The following is a 20,478-nucleotide window of genomic DNA, read 5'->3' on the forward strand; positions in this document are numbered from 1 at the left end:
CCCTTTGTCCTCCCCTCTCCAGTCAATCCAGTAAGAGTTGTTGCATTTTATTTATTATTTAGAACTGTGTGATGACTTCAGAGCTCCTTACTTGCAGAACTGGAAGTTCTCTGCCTCTTTGCACATTTCAGTTACCCCTCACTGAGTACAATATAGTCCTAATGTAGTTTTCCCCCTTACCTAGGACCATTGCTTGGATCCCCAGTTCAAGATGTAGCAGTTACTTTACATTCTTTGGTAATTCATCCTGGTACCTCCACAACTATGATTTCTGCCTGTGTCTCAAGATGCCTACAAAAGGTATGGAAGTGTCCTAATCCTTTTTGCCGTAATTGTGATTGGGGTTTTTATTTCATTAGTCTGCCCTCTAAGGGATAAGAAGAAGAGGCTTATGGAAGCTTCCTGATTGGAGAAGCTGCTATAACGGTGCTTCCTGTGAAAGTGCTGCACTCAATATGCCAGCGAATCTGGAAAACTCAGCAATGGCCACAGGACTGGAAAAGGTCAGTTTTCATTCCAGTCCCAAAGAAAGGCTGCTGCTGCTGCTGCCGCTAAGTCGCTTCAGTCGTGTCCGACTCTGTGCGACCCCATAGACGGCAGCCCACCAGGCTCCGCCGTCCCTGGGATTCTCCAGGCAAGAACACTGGAGTGGGTTGCCATTTCCTTCTCTGATGCATGAAAGTGAAAGTGAAGTCGCTCAGTCGTGTCCGACTCTTAGTGACCCCATGGACTGCAGCCCACCAGGCACCTCCATCTATGGGATTTTCCAGGCAAGGGTACTGGAGTGGGGTGCCATAAGGCAATACCAAAGAATGTTCAAACTACCACACAATTGCACTCATTTCACACGCTAGCAAAGTTACGCTCAAAATTCTCCCAGCAAGGCTTCAATAGTATGTGAACTGAGAACCTCCAGATGTTCATGCTGGATGTAGAAAAGGCAGAGGAACCAGAAGTCAAATTGCCAACATCTGTTGGATCATCAAAAAAGCAAGAGAGTCCAGAAAAACATCTGCTTTATTGACTACACCAAAGCCTTTATGTGGATCACAGCAAACTATGGAAAATTCTTAAAGAGTTGGGAATACCAGACCACCCTACCTGCCTCCTGAGAAATCTATATTCAGATCAACAGTTAGAACTGGACATGGAACAACAGACTGGTTCCAAAATGGGAAAGGAGTATGTCAAGGCTATATATTGTCACCCTGCTTATTTAACTTCTATGCAGAGTACATCATGCAAAATGCCAGGCTGGATAACGCACAAGCTGGAATCAAGATTGCTGGGAGAAACATCAACAACCTTAGATACACAGATGACACCAAGCTTATGGCAGAAAGTGAAGAGGAACTAAAGAACCTCTAGATGAAAGTGAAAGACTGAAAAAGTTGGTTTAAAACTCAACATTCAAAAAACTAAGATCATGGCATCTGGTCCCATCACTTCATAACAAATAGATGGGGAAACGATGGAAGCAGTAAGAGACTTTATTTTCTTGGGCCCTAAAATTCCTGCAGATGGTGACTGCAGCTAGAAAATTTAAAAATGATCTTTAGAAGAAAAGCTATGACCAACCTAGACAGCATATTAAAAAGCAGAGACCTTGCTTTGCCAACAAATGTCCGTCTAGTCAAAGCTATGGTTTTTCCAGTAGTCATGTATGGATGTGAGAGTTGGACTCTGAAGAAACCTGAGGGCCGAAGAATTGATGTTTTTGAACTGTGGTGTTGGAGAAGACCCTTCAGAGTCCCTTGGACTGCAAGGAGATCCAACCAATCCATCCTAAAGGAAGTCAGTCCTGAATATCCATTGGAAGGACTGATGCTGAAGCTGAAACTCCAATACTTTGACCACCTGATTCGAAGAACTGACTCATTGGAAAAGACCCTGATGCTGGGAAAGATTGAGGGCTGGAGGAGAAGGGGATGACAGAGGATGAGATGGTTGGATGGCATCATTGACTCAATGAACATGAGTTTGAGCAAACTCCGGGAGTTGGTGATGGACAGGGGCGCCTGGCATGCTGCAGTCCATGGAGTCACAAAGAGCTGGACACGACTGAGGGACCGAACTGAACTGAATCCTCTTTGCTTTAAGGTACTCTCCGGACAGCCATGCACCACTAATCTGCAGACAGCTGTGCTCCCAGTGCCTGACCTGTGTCCTTGCATTCTGAACCCTATAATCATGAGTTTCTAATCGTGGAGAATCTTTGATTTCTTAATCACTGGAGTTTTATTCAAAATAGGATCTAGGATATTGGTATTCGACACAGATAGTTACTAAACATCCTCTGATTCTGCCGAAGAGGCAAGTTGTTTTAGTGGCATCTCTCCTTTCCCTGCCTCTCCAGGTGGCACTGGTATAAAGAACCTGCCTGTCAATGAAGGAGACGTAAGAGATGCAGGTTCGATCCCTGGGTAGGAAGATACGTTGGAGGGGAGAAGGAAATGGCAATTCATTCTAGTGTTCCTGCCTGGGAAATCCCATGGACAAAGGAGCCTGGTGGGCTACAGTCCATAGGGTTGCAATGAGTCAGACATGACTGAAGCGACTGAGCATGCATGCTGCTTTTCCTATACCAGATACACAGCCATAGAGGCAATCTTGGTAGCTTTGAGTAAAAGACACTTCTGGGGTCAGCTCTGCCCAAAATGGACTATAGTCTAAAGGACACTGAAGGTCTAATATTGGTTCCAGTATTGAAGTTCATGTTTATTCTACTAAGATTAATCAAGGATCACCAAAATCAGATGTCTTGTTGAATTACAGATCAGATAAGTGAATTTCCTTCTCAGAGCATAAAACAGTCTCCTCTTCTCCTTGTGGTTGCCTGGGGATATGCCCTTGAGCTAGTGGAGGTGATGGAATTCCAGTTGAGCTATTTCAAATCCTGAAAGATGATGCTGTGAAAGTGCTGCACTCAATATGCCAGCAAATTTGGAAAACTCAGCAGTGGCCACAGGACTGGAAAAGGTCAGTTTTCATTTTAATGCTAAAGAATGTTCAGACTACCACACAGTTGCACTCATCTCACATGCTAGCAAAATAATGCTCAAAATTCTCCAAGCCGGGCTTCAACAGTATGTGAACTGAGAACTTCCAGATGTTCAAGCTGGATGTAGACAAGGCAGAGGAACCAGAGATGAAATTGCCAACATCTGTTGGATCATCGAAAAGCAAGAGAGTTACAGAAAAACATCTCCTGCTTTATTGACTACACCAAAGCCTTTGTGTGGATCACAACAAACTGAAAAATTCTTAAAGAGTTGGGAATACCGGACCACCTTACCTGCCTCCTAAGAATTCCGTATCCAGGTGAAGAAGCAACAGTTAGAACTGGACATGGAACAACAGACTGGTTCCAAATTGGGAAAGGAAGTACATCAAGGCTGTATGTTGTCACTCTGCTTATCTAACCTCTATGCAGAGTACATCATGCGAAATGCCGGGCTGAATGAAAGCTGGAATCAAGATTGCCGAGAGAAATACGAATAATCTCAGATATGTAGTTGACAGCACCCTTATGGCAGAAAGAGAAGAGGAACTAAAGAGGCTCTTGATGAAAGTGAAAGTGGAGAGTGAAAAAGCTGTCTTAAAACTCAGTATTCAAAAACTAAGATCATGGCATCCGGTCCATCACTTCATGGCAAATAGATGGGGAAACAATGGAAACAGTAAGAGACTTTATTTTGGGGGGCTCCAAAATCACTGCAGATGGTGACTGCAGCTATGAAATTAAAAGACACATTTATTCCTTGGAAGATAAGCTATGACCAACCTAGACAGCATATTCAAAAGCAGAGAAATTACTTGCTGACAAAGGTCCATCTAGTCAAGGCTATGGTTTTTCCAGTAGTTATGTATGGATGTGAGAGTTGGACTCTCAAGAAACCTGAGCGCCGAAGAATTGATGTTTTTGAACTGTGGTGTTGGAGAAGACTCTTGAGAGTCTCTTGGACTGCAAGGAGATCAAACCAGTCAATTCTAAAGGAAATTAGTTCTGAATATTCATTGGAAGAACTGGTGCTGAAGCTCTAGTGCTTTGGCCACCCGATGTAAAGGGCTGACTCATTAGAAAAGACCCTGATGCTGGGAAAGATTGAAGGCAGGAGGAGAAGGGGACGACAGAGGATGTGAAGGTTGGATGGCATCACTGACTAGGTGGACATGAGTTTGAGCAAGCTCCAGGAGTTGGTGATGGACAGGGAAGCGTGGTGTTCTGCAGTCCATGGGGTCACCCACCAGGACCTTCGTGTGCTGAGTGCTGACTCCATGCATTATTCTCAGTGTGGGAATGCTCTAGTTTTGTAGGTGACTGATGCGCATTAAAACACTTGCTTTTATGACCATTTTCTAGTATTTTGGACTGTGTTTGAGACCTGGCTTTCTAGTCTTATTTGAATCCATAATTACAAAGTTAATTTAAATATCCTAGGTCCCTGACTTAGGAAGGCTGAACTTTTAACGACTTTTTTATGTGAGTTTAAATTCATACTTCTTAAGAGTTTTCATTTTAAAAAACAGCCACCTACATTTTCAAAAATAATTATTTAAATATTGTTTTCTGGCGCATATAGTTAGAAATAGTGCCTGTAAAGTGGTCATGATGAAATTGTTGAAAGCATTTACCTTCTAATAATTCTTAGAGTTCCATCTGACTTTGGTTTTAGTATTGAAATAACTGTAACCTGAAAGATGATTCAGTGCTTCTAAGTTAACCTCAAGCCCCAGTATTTTGGCCAGTCCTTCAGAATCTAATACCCCTTGGTTAACCTTCCATTAAGACCATAGTAGAGAATAAGAATTAACTTTATGAGGCCTCCACTTAATCTTTAGTTTTCATTCATTACTTTAAATACTGCTAATGGAAGTGCTCTGACCCTTGTGAAACTTCATCTGGTGTGGAAACTCCTTGCCTCTGCTGATGAGAAGTTAATGATGCTTCATATAGTTACTGAGCCATCTATGTTGTGGTCATGGTGCACTGGGAACGGAGGGAACACAATAAGATGCATGTTTTCTTGACCTAAACGAGCTTATGATTTAGAAGGAAATTAAATATAGCCAAACAGTCAAAGTATTAGATAGAATGGTATAAGATTCACAAAAGCTGAGAAGTGGGGAATTGGAGAATGGTTCTTGGTGTCAACTACTAATTGGCACCTGCCAAGATCATTGCCAACCACTGAACAAGGGCATTCACCATCGGCCTCTACAGAGACTGAACCCCATGCTGCTGCAGCTATTGACCTTCAACACCCCCTGAGGGAGTTCAGGGTGGAGTGAGGCACTCTTTTCTCCAGGAATCTGGTGAGACAGGTCTTTAGATGGTTGGATGTTTTTAGGAACTGATTTCATGATTCCAGTCCTTACATCTCGTATTACCTAGAAAAGCACTAAATCCCTTTCTGAGGACCTCAGATACTCCTGGAGAGCAGAAAACACTGTAAAGTGAGTGCTTAATTGTATTGAATTCCCCCTTCACCAGAATCTTATATATTGACCTTCCCCCACTGCCTCTTTGGAGCAGTCTCTCACAGTTATATGAGGTGCGGTCTCCCAGGCTGTAGTCTGCATTTTGCCTCAGATGAAACTTAACTTGCATCTTTTTAGTCGACATTGGAAAGTTAATGTTGCTGAAATTCAGCCTCTGTTCACGGGTGCTGAATAGAAACGTGGAGACAAGAGTTTTCGGTGAAACAGGAAAGAGTAGCTTGTGTTGCTTTGCCAGGCAAAGGGGGCCATGGTGAGCCAGTGACCTCAAGACTGTGACCCTCTATAGTGTTTTAGGAGCAGGCTGTTTCAACCAGTCTACGGTCTATGTTCCTGTGGTTGCCAGTTTTCATCGAGAGGGGGGTTTGCTTCTGGTAAAAATAATTTAGGAGTGTGTGTCAGGCCTTTAAATCTTTAAGGGAACTGTGAGTTTGGTAATTCTGCTTTGTGACAGAATTATAGTCTAAACTGTTCCCAGTTCCCTAGCCCAACAGCTGTCCTTATTTCTAATCTTCACATTTCCCAATCAATAACTCTTGAGTCAGCATTTTACTTCAAAAGACAAGCACACGGGGGCTTTTACAGTTTTCTTAATTGTTGACCTGTGATGTTTTGGAGGCTATGGGTACAGTGGCAGCATTCTAGACATGCAAAGATTAAAGAAGGCAGGGGGTGTTGAAATTAGGGTTGGAAAACTAAAATAGAGTCTGACTGTAGGGAAACCTGTAAGAAACTACACTGAGCAATTTGAGATTTGTTTTGAGAAGTGTGGTAAATGATTTAAACATTTTGAAGAGAGCAGCATAATCATTAGAATATAGGAGGGACTGGAGTATGGAGAGCCTCAGACAGGGAATAGACTAGATCTGGGCTAGAGTATCAGCAATGGTATAGAAATCTTACCGCTTACATTCAGGAAAAAGGAAATCAAAGATGCATGAAGACTAGTGACGCCATCAACAGAAAGAGGAAAGAGCAGGCAAGTGTTTGGAAAAGAAAATAATGAGATCAGTTTGGACCATATTGAGTTGCTGCAAGATACTCGGACATCATCCCAGAGCAGGCCAGTGGATTACAAGGAGCACCCAAAGACTGTGACTCGAGTGCAGCTTAGAGGAAGCTTTGACGCTCTGGAACTAGGCAGTTGTTCCCACGGAAAAGACTGTGAAAAGAGAACTAAGGACAGACCCACGACCACAATACCTCCTTTTTGGTCACACAGAACTCTGTCCTTTCCTCAGATACAGCATTATTCCTCTTAATTTTTAGTCTTTCCGCATTCCATTATGTTATTCGGAAAGCTACACTGTGGAGGGGCACGAAGCATTGGGTAAGAATTGCAAAAATACATAGGATCTATTTAATTGTTTGCTGTTGACTGTCATTATGTTTTAGTAATGTTTTCATTCAAGGATTATTAGATGCTTTCTCACTGACTGAGTCCTTTCAGTTGATAGTGATTTTCAAGGCTTAATCAGCTGCAAAGAACTGAAATTAGGCTTTTACTATATATATGTGTGCTATGGTTTTCTGAAATTTCTACAATAAAGAGAACATACTGAAGTTTTTACAAGTCTGCCCATTTTTCATGATCTTGAAGGTAGCAGGGAGAGGGGAAGTTGGAGGTGCTGAAGTGTGGGGAACAGAAGCGTCCGAGGCGCAGAGCATTACTGGACAATAGACGCCATGGTAGCGTCCGGTCCTGAGTGAGTGGGGGCCGGTGAGCAGAGAGAGGATGATCAGCCAGAGCCAGATAAAGGAGAGGCCACATGCCAGAGCCCTTGCTCTTTGATCTGGTTTCCACTGCTGAATCCACGATTATTGCATTCCACCTGACAACCAAACGGCTTAGAATATATATATAGGAAATTGTTTTAACTCGGGTAGGCCGGAGGAGTAGGTTACCTTTTAAAGCAAACCCATCAGTAGCTACAGCGCTTGCAAACGCCCTCTGAATCCATGTACCAGTTTGGCTGATGGAATGATGCTTACAGACAATCTGACTAGGACCCCAAGATGTCTTTGTTCCTCTGCTGCTTCCCCAGTTTTTGTCCACTTCCTGTTTGCCTGATGCTGTTTTAGCTTTTTTCAGTTTCTGTATGCGCTTGTTCTTCTTGGCCTTTGAAATCTGAAATTCTGAACAGAATTCTCTGTGTTTTACACTGAGAATATGTTCTACTTATTGTGTTTTTAGCTCCTTTATTTCCCTCCTTGATTGCCCCGACTTGTAGCATGCACCGTAACTATAGGTTTCAAACATAAAAGAGGAGATACATGAAGGAAATATGTCTTTGAGAGGGGAAAACCATTTTCTTTCCCTGTGTCTCTGGGCACATGTTCACAGGTACTCTACATCATCAGACTTTACCAAGCGTCCTCCTGCAACACATGCATGAGGTCTCAGGTGCGCTGTTGGCATTCATGGACGAGCCAACGTTGACGTTCTGGACTTCTTATAGAGTGTTAAGGCAGGCTTCTGTCTTTTTGCTGGAGGCTCTGTGCTTAAGAGTATGGATGGTATTTAAGGTTTTATGAATCTTCCCTTCATAACAGAAGTCTGATCTGCAGTCTAAGGAAGAGGCGTTAACATCCTTTAATTTCTTTAGGCTCTGAAGAAAGCTGATAAGCAAATTTTGGAACCCCTGATGAATCTTGAAGTGACAGTGAGCAGAGATTACCTCAGCCCTGTCCTAGCAGACCTGGCACAGAGAAGAGGGAACATTCAGGAGATCCAGTCTCGCCAAGACAACAAAGTTGTTATTGGATATGTTCCCTTAGCAGAAATCATGGTAGGTACTCTGTGACTAAATCTACATAGTTTACATAAATTGCTGGAGAATCCCAGGGATTCTATCCGCACGGGTGTGGATGTGTGGGGGAGGGCTTTCCAGTCGTCCACAAAGTTGGAGCTGTGCTCTACCAACATGTGTCGTCAGCCTCAATGACCGTTTTTCCATGCCGAGCACTTACCTACTTCCACTATTGCTGGCCCAGCCAGTTCTTCCTGTCATTCTTTTCCCCGCCGCCTCTCCTGCTCTAGGGCAGGCGTCTAAGTGCCAGCAGAGTCTTTACCCAACGCTGGGACTGCGGAATGCTTCTGAAGCATACCCCCGATCCTGGTTTTCGGTCCTCCACGGTACTTACCAGATTTTTCCTGATAATGGTCAAAAGATGTGCAGGGAGAGATTTGAGGCTTAACTTGGCAGAGATAACTAACTTAAATTATTTTGATTAGGGTTATTCCACTGTGCTTCGAACATTAACATCAGGCTCAGCTACTTTTGCCTTAGAGCTGTCTAATTATCAAGCCATGAGTCCTCAAGACCAAAGTACGCTGCTCAGCCAGAGACGTGGCCTGTCCTAAGTCCTTGGAGGGAAACTCAGGAGCACCTACCGACTTCGTTTTCAGTAAGAACAATTTAAGAGAACTTGAACAGGCGGTGGCACCGGTGGCTGCTCCTTCTACTTTAGAGCATGAGAAACGCGCTTTGATGTTGACGGTGAATGTACCTCAGCTGTATTGTCTATCTAGTAAATTATTACTGTTGGTAGTTAAGATTCAGTCTTTTGGAATACACTGAGTGATAGATATCACAAGGTTTCTGGTTGGTTGATTTTACGCTTGTCTCACAAGAAAGATGTCAGTCTTCTAATGTATAATAAGATGGAGGTTCAATAAAAAGACATTTTATTCAAAAACATGATTTTTAAAATCAGGTTGATTGTAGTATGGATGACTGTGGGCTCTTTTCCCATATCTTTCTTCTGTTTCAGCTCGTTTTTACATTCTGCCCTCATGCTCACAATATCCAGTAAAGAGAGGTTGTGCAGCTATTCCTCGTCTGCAGGACAAGTATAAACAAAAGATGTTTTAGATTGATATAATTCATGTCTGTCTTAAGAAACTTAGTAGCTCAAGTCAGAATCACTAAACCATACCACAGATTACTAAAGAGAGATTCATAATTAATGGAGAAATAGTTGCCAATTTTTCCTGATTAGATCACTACCTGTTAGGTACATACATTTCTGTTTATACCAAAAAACAAAAAATCCCAATAAGCTAGCTAACACTGCTGCTAAGTCGCTTCAGTCATGTCCGACTCTATGCAACTGCATAGACGGCAGCCCACTAGGCACCTCCGTCCCTGGGATTCTCCAGGCAAGAATACTGGAGTGGGTTGCCATTTCCTTCTCCAAGCTAACACTAAAGAAGGTAAAAAATCACCTTGTACTTCACAGTGTCCTAGCCTGACAAACGTGTCTTACCTGACCATTCTGCAGCGGTGTCTTGTTAGCCTCCTGTAGGCATCCTCTAGGTCTGTGACCTCCTGGGGACTCCAGAGTCTCTCACCAACAGCACTAGCCCGAGGCCTAAAATTTAAACCACACGTCCCCCAAGGCAGTTTACATTCATGATTTCTTCAAGAAGCAAACCACACACTTGGGCAAGTTTGTAGTGCTTTCCCGCTTGGGTGGAGAAGAGCAACTCAGGCCCCTTAGTCCACAAGTTCTCCCTGAGGTTCCATACCATAATCTTGGAGTAAGGTTAGTTGCATCCACATACTCTCCCCATATGCAGGCTTCTCCACCAAGGACAAGCTGTTTCTGCTCCGGAGTACCTAGATTACAGTCAGTGGTGTGAGTTAGGTGGTTGCAACCTGAGGCTCACACACAGAGGCGGCGCTGGTTTCTGGTGTTAGCCTGGGGCAAGGCTTCTCCCTGGGAGTCAGGAGGACCTTGGGAGAAGTTCAAGCTGTGGCACAAAAAATGGTGGCAAACTTCATTGCCGCAGCTGACCCCGTGGTTCAGAGTATTTGTTAGCGTGTGTCGACTAATGTAGCAGGCCAGTAGTAAAGAGACCATTTTATTTTGGTTTTCTGCAAACTTCTTTGGACACCAGAAGCACTTTCCCTGGTTGCCTGTGGACAGTGTGCCAAGGAATGCAAGGTGGACTATGCTAGTGAGCACCACTCCTGCCTTCAGCACCTATCTTCTGGTATCAAAGAGACTAGGTATCGTCAGTAATTACGACTTCTTGATTCTCAGAAAATGCTTTTGGAGAAACAGCTGACAGACCTACAGGTTTGAAACTTTTTAAACACCAGAACACTTTTCCTCAAAGGAAATTGTATATTAAAGTCTAGTGTACAAAACTGGACAAAACAAAACTGTTCTTAAGGGGTTTGAGAGCCTAGAGTCCCACCCCTCAGACATGCCCACCCCCAAGGATGCCTCCTCCTCAGAACCCGGAAGCCACCGAACAGGACGCGATCCCTACTTAGGTGTCTTACATCGCAGAGGAAGCTCAGAGGAGAGACAGGCTCCTGCAGTTAGGCCTCTTTGAATGCATAGTGACAAGTCTTATCAGTGTAAGAGAATCTTACTTTAGAAGTTCTTTCATGTAGGAAAGAATACAGTTTCTTTGACAAAGTTTAAAATGACACTGAGTTCAGTCTGTTGGATTATACACAAGGAAAATCAAGGATCAAACATAAAAGGGAGGATAGTAGGTGGTACCTAGGTAAAGATTCCCTGGAGGGCGGGGAGGGTTTGTAAAACCTAACACGTCAAGTAATGGTGGCTGCTTCACTTACCCGCAAAGTTAAGAGGCTTCACAGAGTAGTACTGTCTCCAGTCTTGCCCATAATTGATTATGTCTAAGTACCAAGGAGCAGAAATGATCACAGGGAAGCCAGCTGCTGTAATGTTCTCTAGTTCCTTATAGAAGTCGCCCATTTTCCACACTTGAACTACTGTGCCTGGTAGAAGCTATTACAGTTACAAGTAAAATATGTATTATTAGGTCTCGCAGCTACAGCAGATGAAATTAAAAGTCTAAGGCACTGTAGCTAATAACTAACTCTTTAAGATCCTTGACAAAGCAACGTTTTCTTCTTTCCCCTTTCCTTTTTGAGGTAATATCTAATGCTATTTGTAATAAGGACTTAGACATTTCATCAAACCTTAATATTTAATATTTAACTTTTTAACTTTTGTCTATATACAATACCACATAGGTAATGAATTAAAGCTTTAGTCCCATTTCTACCACACTATTTTACTTACTTTGGAACTTACAGGATGCCACTAACACTCCTGGAAAGATAATACAAGTAGCTGGACTTTCAAATTTTCAGTTGCCCCACAGGAAAATAAAGAATTCTGATTATGTCAGAGAGAAATGCCTTAAAATAAAGTGTACTTGACAGTGATGCTTAAAATGAAGGTTACCTTAACAGCAATAAAGACTCATTCTTATCTGTTTGTTTTGCCCTTCTGAAAAAAGGAGCATTTTTCACAGTACTTCAATTTGTTACTAAGAATGAGATGGAGAGGGAGGAGGGAAGATGGGAGAGATGAGGGGGCAGCACTGAAGAATGAAGTAAATGGAAGAAATAAATAAATACCATCATCATGGGTGTTGGTGTGCGGCTCTTGCCTAACAGCAGCTTAAACGGAAAGGTAAGCTAACTTCCCACAACATTACAGGGAAAGCTTAGGGTTCCTTCCATCTAAGGTGTTAAGAGTACTCAGTTCAGTTCAGTCGCTCAGTCGCGTCCGACTCTTTGCGACCCCATGAATCGCAGCATGCCAGGCCTCCCTGTCCATCACCAACTCCCGGAGTTCAGAACCACACGCAGCATTAGTAACCTCTCACCTTGCCTTCATCATCATAAACCTCTTGCCAGACTATGGATCTCTTCTTCATGGTTGAAATCATATCCAAAACCCTACCATTGAAAAAAATTACAAAGTTATTTCAGACCACAAACTTAGCAGTGTGTGTAAAGAATGCACACTTTATACCAAAGACTGCAACACTGAGAGATGCCTTTTAGTATGTGCGTGTGAAGCCGCTTCAGTGTCCCACTGTCTGCGACCCCATGGACTGTAGCCCACCAGGTCCTGTGTCCGTGGGATTCTCCAGGCAAGAATACTGGAGTGGGTTGCCATTCCCTCCTCCAGGGGGTCTTCCCAACTTAGAAATCGACCCCATGTCTCCTCCTGCATTGGCAGGCAGGTTCTTTACCACTAGCGCCACCTGGGAAGCCTTTCAGTACAGCACAACTTTATAGCAGAACAAGCTAAAGTTGGGTGGTGACCCCTGTGGTTCCTTCTTTCTAGCACATGGTCAGAACCTGACACAACAGAAGGGTTCAACAGTCGTTTGCAGAATGAATCAGCTCAGCATGCTCCCAAGATAGGAAGATGTGGCAGTTCATAAGGACGTGTACAAACAGCAATCTTGGTTAACCTCTGAGTACCTTAGAATAAAGGAAACTAGAAACTATCCTGTGACGGCACCTAATAACTTCCAGCAGTGCTGACAATCAATTGACAAATTATCTCCTGACATTCAGACAATGCTGGGTGTTAAATGCAGGATTAAAAAAAACAAAAAAGAAAATCGGACTGCATCATGAGAAAAGCTGAATAGGAAAAGGCTAGAATCTGGGCCTGCTCAATGCAGGGGTTGGCAAGCTACCCTGCAGTGTGTGTGTGTGGCTCACGAGCTGAGAATGGTGTTTATATATGTTAAGTGAAAGCTGCTCAGTCATGTCTGACTCTTTGCAACACCATGGACTATACAGTCCATGGAATTTTCCAGGCCAGAATGTTAAAGTGGGTAGGCTTTCCCTTCTCCAGGGGATCTTCCCAACCCAGGAATCAAACCCGGGTCTCCAGCATTGCAGGTGGATTCTTTACCACCTGCGCCCCAAGGGAAGACCCTTTTTACATTGATCAAGTGAACTGAAGTCGCTCAGTCATATCCAACTCTTTGCAGCCCCGTGGTAAAGCACTCTTTCAAAAATATTAAAAAAGTATGCAGCCATATGCAGGCTTGCTCAGTCATGGCTAACTCTGCAACCCCAAGGACTGTAGCCCGCTATGCTCCTCTGTCCATGGGATATTCTAGGCAAGAATACTCGAGTAGGTTATCATTTCCTCTTCCAGGGGATCTTCCCGCCTCAGGGATCAAACTCACATCTCATGCACTGCAGGCAGATTCTTCACTGCTGAGCCATCGGGGAAGCCCATGAAACCACATGTGCCCCGTGAAGTTGCCAGTAATTACTGTCTGGCTCTTAACAAAATCAGTTCACTACTTTTTACCACAGGGCAGCACCGTCTAGTAGATCTTTATCTTCAGGGATGGAAATGTTCTGTATACGCACTTTCCAACACGGTAGCACTAGTCTCATGTAGCTGTTGGCTCCTGAACACGTGAGGTGTGGCTAATGTGACTGAGGAACTGAATTTTTAATTTTCTTCAAGTATAATTTAATACAGCCACATGCGGCTGTGGCTGCCATACCAGACAGCACAGGTATAGAGTAAAAGCAATGCTGGAGTTGACACAATGAATTCCAGGAGCTAGACGGTGAAGCCTTCCCAGGTAGCCTGGGTTTTCAGCTGAGTTCACAAGAGCAGATAACTGCTACCACCCTACGTCTCAACAGTCACTGCAAAAGGGTTGGAGTCACCATGTTATTGATTTAAAGAGAATAGTGGGTATTGCACCCTCCTTTATGATTTTTCATCTGTACTTTGTGTAACAAAGATTATAACATGTACACTTGGAAAAGGAATGGAGAGAAAATGAGAAAATAAAATAGTACTAAATAAGAGCTTCAGTTCACTCACTCAGTCGTGTCTGACTCTTTGCGACCCCAGGGACTGCAGCACACCAGGCCTCCCTGTCCATCACTAACTCCCAGAGTACTCAAACTCATGTCCATTGAGCCGGTGATGCCATCCAACCATCTCACTCTCTGTCGCCCCCTTCTCCTCCTGCCCTTAATCTTTCCCAGCATCAGGGTCTTTTCAAATGAGTCAGTTCTTCGCATCAGGTGGCCAAAGTATTGGAGTTTCAGCTTTAGCATCAGTCCTTCCAGTGAATATTCAGGACTGATCTCCTTTAGGATGGACTGGTTGGATCTCCTAAATAAGAGCTTAAACTTTTACAAAAGGCACTGATGAAATAAAAATGAGTAGGCTTTCAATAACTTACATCTGCATATAGAAAGATTGTAGTTTCTTAAAATTTTTGCCAAAGCCTTTGTTCATCATGAAATTCAGGACTGCTGGATTGGACTCCCTTAAACAAAAACAGTGATTAAAATTTCATTAAAAGTTCAATATGCCCAATCGTTTTAAAGCAACAGACACCCCCAACATCATTTATACAGATGGAAATGTATTAAAGTTTGTAAAGAGCAAAATAAGCCCATTATGCCTAAATTAAGCCTAAAATAAGCCTAATTATGCCTAAAAAATAAGTCTAAAATTTAATTATGAGTTATCTTAGCTTTCCACTGCAAATAATTTTTTTAGAAGCTGATATCGTGTAAAAATGGCTTTCCCTAAGCTCCCATGTCTTTCTTCCATCTAAGGCTATTTGCACAGAAGACTTTCACTAGAAAAATCTCTCCCACTTAATCATTATCCTCTTCACTAAAGCTATTCTTGTTCTCTATTTAGTTTTTTTTTAATTCCCATTTTCTTCTGCATCTTAATTCTCCTTCCTATAGGCTTCTGTCAATAGCATCAGTATGTGAATTCTGTAAACAATTCACCGTCTTAGGAGTAGTGGTCCAAGGTTAACACCTCACAGAGATGTTCCCCCAAGTCTTCGCTTTTCCCAGGGACACCTCTATACCTACTTCAAAGATAAAAGGTTTTAGAAAAGTGGAGGAGGGGGGCAGTTAACAGATTTTCATACCAACAATGAAAATCTACTTCATCTCCTCCCAGATGAATGAATTCATCTGGAAACACAGTACTAATTTCTTTGAAAAGTTTAGACAGGAAGCTGTAAGTTGAATTCAATATAGGGTTTATAGGTCCAAAAGTCCCAGATGGCTCTCTCGCATGATAACATGGAGTCAGGAGGTCTTTCTGGCCTAGAAGGAAACATGGAGAATCTTTTCTGAAGTAGTAGTTCAGTCACAAAGACAAGGCTTTGCACATGATTATACTACTTTATTTTGTTGAAGATATATGTTATACAGAAAAAGATAAGCGTGTTTACTCAGAGTTACTTTGGTAATTTCTTCAGATAAGAAAAGGGAGAACTAATTCCTGAATACTGCCCCTGTGTTGCTTTGCTTCCATTTCCATCAGCCCCTCTGAGATTTTACCCATTTCAGATACTATCTCAAATACTGGTGGCTGGTGGTTTAGTCACTAAGTTGTGTCCGACTGTTGCAACCCATGGACTGTAGCCCGCCAGGCTCCTCTGTCCATGCGATTCTCCAGGCAAGAATACTGGAGCCGGTTGCCATTTCCTTCTCCAGGGGACCTTCCCGACCCGGGAATCGAACCTCGGTCTCCTTCACTGTAGGCAGATTCTTTACCAACTGAGTTACAAGGGAAGCCCCATCTCAAATATAAAGGGCTCCCAAATCTTCAGCTTGCCCCAATCCTTTTCCTCAAGTTTCAATCCATATTTCAAATTCCCTGCTGAACACAATTAGCTTCCCTTCAAATATAATCCAACAGGGCTTCCTCGGTGGGTCAGAGGTAGAGAATCTGCCTGCCAATGCAGGAGACACAGGTTCGATCCCTGGTCTGGGAAGATCCCATATGCGGAGCAACTAAGCCCATGCACTGCAACTTCCGAGCCCACCTGCCACAACCAGCGAGTAGCCCCCGCTCGCTGCAACTAGAGAAAAGCCTGCGCGGCACAGAGACCCAGCATGGCCCAACATAAATAAAAAATACAATCTAACAGAAACTAAAGTCTCTCCCCCACACTCCTTCTGTAGCTTCCCAATTTTCACATTCTGGTAAGCCAGTCACCATCCCATCAAGGCTCTCGTCCCTTTCTTGCTGGAGTCAGTCAGTCCCCAAGTTTTAGAGATGGGAAGTCTGAGAATGACATGTTCTGTAATTTGCCCAGGGTCACTCAGTTGATAAATGCGAGAAAATGAAAAGTGAAAGTGACAGTCACTCCTTCGCATCTGACTCATTGCGACCCATGGACTGCAGACTGCCAGGCTCCTCTGTCCACAGAATTCTCCAGGCAAGAATACTGCAGTGGGTTGCCATCCCCGTCTCCAAGGGATCTTTACCTCCCAGGGATAAAACCTGGGTCTCCTGCATTGCAGGCAGATTCTTTACCATCTGAGCCACCAGGGAAGCCCATAACTGCCAGAAGCAGGACTCAAATCCCAGGCAGTCTATCTCCAGGAGCACTTCTTAAGCAGCCAGCAGTGAAGAATCCACTGGCAATGCAGAAGACCCAGGTTTGATTCCTGAGTTGATCCCCTGGAGACCCTTGTCCAGTACTACCCACTGGAGACAGGCTACCCACTCCAGTATTCATGGGCTTTCCTGGTGACTCAGAAGGTAAAGAATTCGCCTACAATGCTGGAGACATGGGTTCAATCTGGGATTGGGAAGATCCGCTGGAGAAGGGCATGGCAACTCTCATGCACTGTCCTCCAGCTAAATGTCTGTCCTTCTACCAGAAACAAGAATATATTCTTTGATCTCTCAAGAACATTTTAGGTGTTACTTCACTCATGTAACTGTTTAACTCACTTTTCACGTTCTACTTGTAATCATTTCTTGTTTTATCTCTTGTGTTTATACTTTAGGCAATGCCTAGACAGTGACCTGCTCGCAATAGACATATAATAGTTACTGAATTACAACCATCAATAGTGCTACCTTTGTGCAACTCACAAGAACGAAATAAGCAAGCACCAAGTCATGAGATGCAGGAGCACACGTGTTCACTTTTAGCAACTCACAAAACACCTTACCTTTTCCCCAAGACTCCGTATGCCCAGGGCTATCAAATTCTGGCAGGACGCGAATCCCTCGTAATCGGGCATATTCAATCACTGTACGGACATCCTTTGGTGTATACACATGAGACAAAGAATAGCTTCCCTGCAAAAGTCACATTTATTAAAATTAAAATGTATGAGCTGTTTACGGTTCTGTTTGTACTTTGGTATCTGCCAGCAGACTTTTCAAGTATTACGAAGTATTAAAGTCTTATGTGATGTTGGATAACTCATTTAAATTATCTGTTTACTGTATCTTATCAGTAAGCTCTCAGCACACTTTGGGTTAATTTCAGGTTTACTGACAGAACTATCTATTGACAGAACCAGCACCTTGTTTTAGCAATGTCTACCATCATGCTATTTCAACCTCATGTGACTGACTGTATGACAAAACAGAAACAAAATGTTCTACTCCAAAGTGAAAATTCTGAATATAATGCCTTTGTCAGTTTTAGAATCAAAATTCACACAATATTACAAAACATAGCTGTTGGCATTCAAGATACTGCCAGCAGTAAAAATTCCCCTTGAGATGCCAATTTTTTTCTTTTTAATTAAAGATTACCTTTGGTCCTGTTTTATGTTCTTGAAAAATAAGTATCAGTGGAAAATAAAGGTCCATTAAAAGTGTTACTATGGCACATCTCTCAAGGTATAAATATATAAATATAAATAAATGCTCAACTCCTTAAAAAGTAGTCTTGCCTTCCCCAATCCCAACATCAAATCTGAATCAAGACCTAAGTTTATAGTAAATACAGGGGACAGAAGAACATATTGACACTGGATGGGCAATCAACAAAACCCAGATTGTGCAAAACTACAGGACAAACTGAGCTTCGTTTCCTCAATGAAAATAATAAAAGAAAAATAAAAAGACACGGGCAGGGATGGGCACCCATAGATCTAAAGAGAACAGAAATATTAACTGACCTCAATGTATGGAGTTTATTTGCATCCCACTGCAAATAAAACAACTTTTTTAAAAGAAAAAGGCACTTGGGCACACATGAATAATGATTGGCTACCTGGATTATTGCTAATTTTTTAGCTGTGATAATGAGTTATTTTTAAACAGGCCTTTTTACCAATAAGAGATGATGCCTGCGATTACCTTCAAAATAATGGTGGAGGGGATATAGGTGCTGTAGGATTGACCATTTCTTGATTATTGAAGCTGAGATGAGGAAGTGGGAATTCATTAAATTCTACTTCTGTATATGTTTGAAGCTTTCCATGTTAAAAGCAAACAACAGGAGTGCTGCTAGGATTTCAATCCAAACCACATCAAAACTTTAAGGAAAGGTTTGGAATTGTGACCAGAGGACTAATTCAGGGTCTTGGCTCTGCCCCTTCATATCTACAACTTTGCATGAGACGTGCAGCTTCTCTTGCTGTCAGTGACTAGCTCTGTAGTACAGGGGATTCAGTGAGACAGTAGTAAGGCTTGCTCCCTGCTTCACTGGTCTATAATTCAGTCAGTTTGAACACTTCTAACACTACATTATTTTCTATGAAGGAGCCATTATCTCTTAAGATTGCCTACTTCATACAGTTTTTTAGAGAGAAAAGAAGTTGTCATTTACAGAATTCAGAACAATTCTGTTTAAAACACTTATAATACAGTTGGGCTACTTGATAAATATAATTAATTATCTTTATGTTAATCACAAAAGCTTCAGGTCTCCTACATCCATTAAGGTTTTAAATTTGTACTTCTATAGCCCCGTAAATGTTTACATTTATGATAACAATTATAAAAGCAGACCAATTTTGTGGACCTAAAATGCTCAGCAATAGCATATTAAAAATTTAAAACCATGAATATCTAACTTTTACACAAGAAACATTTAAGCTGCAAACTTCTAAGGAAACCATACCAAAATTTTTTATATACCAACAAGAATAACATGAATTACTCACTTTATTGCTTAATTCAGGAAAAGTGATGCTCTGATAAGGGAAAGACTGGTCATCCACCATGTGCCAGTGGAGAACATTAAACTTATTAAAAGCCATGGCATCCTGCAAGCAAACAGGTTGAAAATTTATACACCTTAAAACCACAATGAGATTATCAACTCATACCTGTCAGAATGGCTATCATCAAAAAGAACACAGCAAATGTTGGTGGGAATGTGGAGAAAAGGGAGCCCTCATAAACTTTTGGTAAGGTTTGGAGGTTTGGACATTTCTCAAAAGACTAAAAATAAAACTTACTGTATGACCCAGCAATTCCATCTCTTGGTATACATACCCCAAAAAACAAAAAAAACTAATCTGAAAAGATACATGCACCCCAGTGTTCACAGCCACATTATTTACAATTGCCAAGATACAGAAGCAACCTACGTGTTCATTAACAGGTGAATGGATAAAGATGTAGTGTATGTATATACAATGGGATTCTACCCTGCAGTAAAAAAAGAATGAAATTTTGCTATCTACGAGATGGATGGACTTGGAGGACATGATACCAAGTAAAGTAAGTCATACAGAGAAGGATAAAAACTGTGATAGCACTTACATGTGGAATCTAAAACATACAACAAACTAGTGACTATAATAAAAAAGAAGCAGACTCAGAAAGAACAAACCCAGTGGGGAGAGGAAAGGGAAAAACAATTACATACCACAGATGTACATTCCAATTTATTAATACTTATCTATATCCAGGGTTGTTCCCAATGTGTCTGTTTCCTTTTAAAATTTCCTTTTCAACAAGGGAAGGATGTGAAGAAGTATAAATTTGTTTTCACTTTTCAAATATACACAATGCATATCATAAATTAAAACTTTAACTTTGCCTTACTGGAAGAGAGCCAGCTCATGAATTCCCAGTAGCTCTTGGCTACCACTATTGTGGTGTTTGGGAATAGAGCAGAGGAAAAATGGGATTTACAATTCCCACCAATTCTGAGATTTTAGTGCCAACTCTTTCTTACAAATGAAAGAAATTCAGTACACACACAGCACAAATCCAATTAACATTCTCAGAAATTTGGGGGTCACTGACACTGATTTTATGTACACTCTGGAGGAATAAACAATATAATATGTATATAAAATATAAAAGATGGTATGAAGAAAATGGAAAATAGGTGGAGAGACTTTCCCTATCAGAGAATCAGAATATATAGCCTCCCCGCTCGAGATGTGGCAAGAAGGTGGAGCA

At 42.1% G+C, this 20,478-nt stretch overlaps 2 protein-coding genes across 6 annotated transcripts in view; one reads left to right on the forward strand and one right to left on the reverse strand.

Moving 5' to 3' along the window:
- GFM2 (GTP dependent ribosome recycling factor mitochondrial 2) overlaps positions 1-9,203 on the forward strand; it is a 53,727-nt gene extending 44,524 nt beyond the window's left edge. For 3 of the 5 annotated variants that reach the window (XM_055554876.1, XM_055554877.1, XM_055554879.1), the window contains 3 exons: positions 185-300; positions 8,106-8,288; positions 8,735-9,203. In XM_055554876.1, coding sequence (XP_055410851.1) covers positions 185-300; positions 8,106-8,288; positions 8,735-8,863 — 428 coding nt within the window. In that variant the 3' untranslated portion in view covers positions 8,864-9,203. Of the gene's footprint in view, positions 1-184; positions 301-359; positions 505-8,105; positions 8,289-8,734 lie in introns of those variants that run through there. The other 2 variants (XR_008704890.1, XM_055554878.1) reach the window with 2 other exon arrangements.
- The window catches only part of LOC129633107 (beta-hexosaminidase subunit beta-like), a 31,760-nt gene continuing 20,452 nt past the window's right edge, over positions 9,171-20,478 (reverse strand). The window contains exons 6-14 of the mRNA XM_055554889.1: positions 19,227-19,328; positions 17,274-17,403; positions 15,227-15,407; positions 14,516-14,602; positions 12,161-12,233; positions 11,097-11,271; positions 10,031-10,121; positions 9,769-9,873; positions 9,171-9,341 (exon numbers count right to left, since the gene is read on the reverse strand). Of these exons, the coding sequence (XP_055410864.1) occupies positions 9,281-9,341; positions 9,769-9,873; positions 10,031-10,121; positions 11,097-11,271; positions 12,161-12,233; positions 14,516-14,602; positions 15,227-15,407; positions 17,274-17,403; positions 19,227-19,328 (1,005 nt within the window). The 3' untranslated portion in view covers positions 9,171-9,280. The remainder of the gene's footprint in view (positions 9,342-9,768; positions 9,874-10,030; positions 10,122-11,096; positions 11,272-12,160; positions 12,234-14,515; positions 14,603-15,226; positions 15,408-17,273; positions 17,404-19,226; positions 19,329-20,478) is intronic.

The sequence above is a fragment of the Bubalus kerabau genome, chromosome 18 (genome assembly GCF_029407905.1).
Source record: "Bubalus kerabau isolate K-KA32 ecotype Philippines breed swamp buffalo chromosome 18, PCC_UOA_SB_1v2, whole genome shotgun sequence".
Classification (NCBI taxonomy): Eukaryota; Metazoa; Chordata; class Mammalia; order Artiodactyla; family Bovidae; genus Bubalus; species Bubalus kerabau.